At 47.9% G+C, this 4707-nt stretch overlaps 1 protein-coding gene across 1 annotated transcript; it reads right to left on the bottom strand.

Annotated features, from left to right (window-relative positions):
• Window positions 1-2621: 2621 nt before the first annotated feature.
• Window positions 2622-4123, bottom strand: LOC101944633 (olfactory receptor 10A7-like). Its single transcript, XM_005313801.3, has one exon. The coding sequence runs from the start codon at window positions 4117-4119 to the stop codon at window positions 3181-3183; it is 939 nt and encodes a 312-aa protein (XP_005313858.3). The 5' UTR covers window positions 4120-4123; the 3' UTR covers window positions 2622-3180.
• Window positions 4124-4707: the final 584 nt, after the last annotated feature.

Consider the following 4707-nt stretch of genomic DNA (forward strand, 5'->3'; position numbering starts at 1 on the left):
ATAAACATATGAAATCTTCCATCTCCTAATTAATCCACAAAAAAGGTAACTGACAGAAAGCAGGACGAAGTGTGTCTCTGCTTCCTTTCATGGTGTCAAGTATCGGGGGTAGCCGTGTTAGTCTGTATCTACAAAAACAACAAGGAGTCTGGCGGCACCTTAAAGACTAACAGATTTATTTGGGCATAAGCTTTCGTGAGTAAAAAGCTCACTTCTTCGGATGCACCTTAGTCTTTAAGGTGCCACCAGACTCCTTGTTGTTTCTGATTCCTTTGGGAGCCAATCCCTGATGTTACCCCAGCTTAACAACCCAATACTCATTATATGTCAGAAATTTATTAACATTTTACTTTCCACACAGCTAACACCACTACATAAAGTTCAACAAGTCATCTGAGTTTACATGATTTTATTTATTGATGTATGTTTAAATGATGTGACTTGAGCTGCATTATAGGTCTGGCAATAGCAACACTGGTAGTAGGCTGTTTAACCCTTCCCACTCCAACTTCTGTCTGCAATGCTTAGACATTTGCCAAAATTCTCCTACTTGGCCTCTGCCTTGGTTCCATTTTTCAGCTGTTTCCAAGAAGCAGGGTGGTGACAAATGGGTGGAAATTTGCCGCCTTTGACAATGACCAGGGACCGACATTTGAACAGCTCTAATACTTCAAAGGATTCAAATAGGAAATTGAAATGTGAGGTGGTCTAGAACTCAGAGGTGGCCATAAAAGTGTGTCTTGATTTGGCTGAGTTCTAAGCCATGGAAAATCACCATTTATACTAGCTCAACCGATTTCAACTTTTGTCACTTACTGTCCTTAACATTCCAGCTGGGGTTTGTCAGAGGAAGCTAGGAGAGTAAAATACATTTGAACCTTTGGAAAGATCAACTCCCAAGAATGCTCCTAGGCCAGTGATACCCAAACTGTGGGGCATGTGTGGAGGAATGTTTGGGGGTTGTGGTGGTGCCCAGGCCAGCCCCATGAGAGGCGGGGAGGGAGCAGCCCCCAACTCTGCTACGGCCCCACCTCCAGCCGTTGCCCTGGCTCCTGACCCTGTGCTCCGCCCCCTACCTTGGACCCCAACCGCAGCCCCACCCCTGGCCATGGCCCCAGTTGCCAGCCCTTACCACGACCCAGCCATGGCTCCACTTCCACACCCATCCAAATCCCCATCCCTGGCCCCAGACCTGCCCCCACCTGCAGTCCCAGCCTCAGCCCTATCACCCCTATCCACGCTCCACCCCCCCAGGAGTTACAGCCCTTGCTCCTGGGGGGGGGGGGGTGTCTGGACAGGGGTCAGGGGAAAAGTCCCCTGAAAAGTTTGGGGACCTCTGACCTTCCTGCATTGTTCTGAAGTAGACACATGGTAATCTGTTTTGTCTTCTGGGTACAGTTCTATCCTTTCCCTCACCAGATTACTCTCTGGCCTAGGGGAAGGTGCACTGGATTGGGAGCCAGGAAGCTATTCTCACTCCTCTGAATGACTGCTATTAGGAAATCTGTGCACTCCAAACCCCTTATTAGGGAGCAAGACCTCAGACCTCTGTCCCAGAAGAGCGACAAGTATCAGCCATTCCATTTCACAGGTGACATTTTACGGAAGTGAATGGAACCACACTGATTTACGGCATGTGGCGATCTGCTCCAGAGGACCCCAGAATGGACAGTGACTGGTATGGAGATCTGTAGTGGATGGAGATGAGGAGACCTTGCTAGAGCTGACTGAAAATTTCCCGACAGACCTGTGTTGCTCATTCAACAGATCTGACGTGCTCCCTGGGAACAGGTGAATTCTGTCACAGCATTTGATATAACCAGGCCGGGAAGCAGACCGGCTAACCTGCCCACTATTCAGCCAGCCTAGCAATTGGAAGGCCAGTTGCCAGGTGACCAGGACTGCACAGGTCCCAGGCAGCCTGCTGGTCGCTCAGCGTTACTGGCTCCGCTGTAGCCCACTTGCTGGGCAGACATTCCCCAACTCCCTGGGCAGCCGTCACCTCAACTCCTTGAACAACCAACACCTCAGCAGCTAGCTCACTGAATAGGCAGCTTCCCATCTCCCTGGACAGCCCAGAAAGTCAAGTGGCCCCATGAGCCTGTGAACAATTTTCAAGGTTTCACTTTTTGTCCCCGGGTTGTCGACTTGGTATGAAAATTTGTTCCAACACCCACAGGAAGGAAATTCTGTTTTCCAGGCAGCTCTACGCCCCGCCCTAGTTCATTGCAGAAGCTGGAATGTTTGTAGCCAATGGTGCACAGGCCTAACGGAAGAGAAGGGATGGTCTAGTGGCCTCAGGCTAAGAAAAATTGGCTTCTAGTCCTGGTTCTGTTACAGATTTCTGAAGCAATGTTTTGAGAGTCACTTCCGTCAGGACGTTTGTGATCAGCCACCAACTTGATAGGTCTGCAGCATGATTTTCAGAAGTGTTGAGTGCTCACAACAGCAGCAGAGGTCACTGGGAGAGCCCAGCCCACCTCAGAAATCATGCCCAAGGAGTCTCAATTAAGCTACTAAGGCGACCAAAACCAATAAGGACTTCGGCCAATTGTGCCCCCAGCAGTGTGTTTATTAGACAAGTCACATTTTCTGAGGACTAGAGGTCACTGGGAATTTTTCAATGAAAGTTTTTTTTTTCCCAGTGGAAAATTTCAATTTGTTGAAAAGGAAATTCTGGAGGGGAAGTTTTGGTTTTGATGAATGTTTCATTGGTCTACAATGGGATCTGAACGAAAAAAGAGAGCCCACTCAAAGAGCAGACTGGGATAGGACACTAACCTGGGGAGTGTATAGTTAGTCTACCAATCATGCTGGTGGGAGTTGTTCCACTTTGTATAAATAATTCCATATTTAAAGCTCTACAGCTTGGTGCTTCAGGAGATGTGGGTGAGCTGAGTTTGAATCCCTGCTCTCCCTGTTTTGAAGCAGGAAACCTACAGCTGAGCCCCCACTGACTTTGGGGGAAGTGTGGCCTTGGGGCAGAGAGTGCTTGGGGACACAGCCTGGGTTAGGGGAGGATTAGCTTCCCCTGGCCTATTATACCCGCCGACTATGACCCTAATGACCAGGCTATTCTGTGGTGGGTGGGTATTGCTCTTGTTCTTTGTGAAAAATTTTAGTAGACCTTAGATTCATCCTGAAGCAGAACAGACTGGGAAATCTGTTTCCCACTCAGTGCTAGCAAGGAACCATTTTGTGCCACATATTTCTCTTCAGGGCGGTTTGGATATCGCTGTTCCTCAGGCTGTAGATAAAAGGGTTCAACATGGCAGGCAAAACAGTGTAAAACAGGGAGAGAAGTTTACCACCATCTGGAAATCCACTGGACCTGGGTCGTAAATAAAGGAGGATGCCAGAACCATAGAATAAAGCCACAACGATGAGGTGGGAGGAGCAGGTGGAGAAGGTTTTCCTCTTGCCCTCAGCTGATGGCATCATAAGGATGGTGGCGATAATCCGGATATAGGACAACAGGATCAGGGCAAAAGGCACCATTCCAAAGAAAGTGACCATGATGTAAGTTAATGTTTCATTCATGGAGGTGTCAGCACAGGCCAGCAACAGCAGAGGGGCCGGGTCACAGAAGAAATGGTTGATCTCTTTGGAGCTACAGAAGGGTAAGGTGAACACCAAACCGGTCTGCACTACCTGGGCTGGGATGCCGATTGTCCAGGAAGTGGCTGCCAGCAGGACACACACCTTCTTGTTCATAATCATGGGATAACACAGGGGGTTGCATATTGCCACGTAGCGATCATACGCCATCGTGGCCAGAAAGGAAGACTCCGTGCTCCCAAAGCAAAGGAAGAAGCACATTTGCATGGCACAGCCAGCAAAGGAGATGCGTTTGTCCCCTGAGATGAGGCTCACCAGCATTTTGGGGACAGTGACCGAGGTATAACCGACCTCTAAGGCAGACAAATTAGAGAGGAAAAAGTACATGGAGGTGTGAAGGGTGGGATCCACCAAGGTTACAAGGATAATGAGGAGGTTTCCCACCACAGTGACCAGATAAATGGCTAACAGTGCCACAAAGAGTAAAACCTGCCTCTCTGGAGAGGTAGAAAATCCCAGGAGAAAAAACTCAGTCACCACTGTTCGATTCAGGTTCATCATTACTTCATAAGTATTCAACTGGAAGACAAACAGAGACAGGTATTATGTGGTGTATCCACCATCTCCAGGTCTTCTATCAACCAAGATTGGATGCCTTTCTTTAAAGGTCTGTGGCTCTAGGGAAGCCCAGCAGCCACACAGCCCTGAAAATGAGGTCCCATTCCCTTCCGCAGAAAATATCAAAAATGGTTTTAATTTGGAATGAAACCCAATTTCAAAATATTGAAATATTTCATGAAACAGAATCACTTTTCTCTCTCAACTCGACTCATAACTAGAGCCGGCCAAAGTATTTATTCTGAATTGCAGTCATTATAAGTGGGCTTGAATGAAGAGGAAATAAAGGACTATGCATCAGATTCTACCCCTCGGGTCAATAATACCTTAGTCACCAATGAGTGCCACTGATTTCAAAAGAGAGATTCTGTTACCCTTTCTCTCAGGCTGGGATTTTCAAAGGAACCTAAGGGTACATCTACACTACAGGGGGGAGTCGATTTAAGATACGCAAATTTAGCTACGTGAATAGCGTAGCTGAATTCGACGTATCGCAGCCGACTTACCCCGCTGTGAGGACGGCGGCAAAAT

The sequence above is a fragment of the Chrysemys picta genome, chromosome 13, assembly GCF_011386835.1.
Source record: "Chrysemys picta bellii isolate R12L10 chromosome 13, ASM1138683v2, whole genome shotgun sequence".
Classification (NCBI taxonomy): Eukaryota; Metazoa; Chordata; order Testudines; family Emydidae; genus Chrysemys; species Chrysemys picta.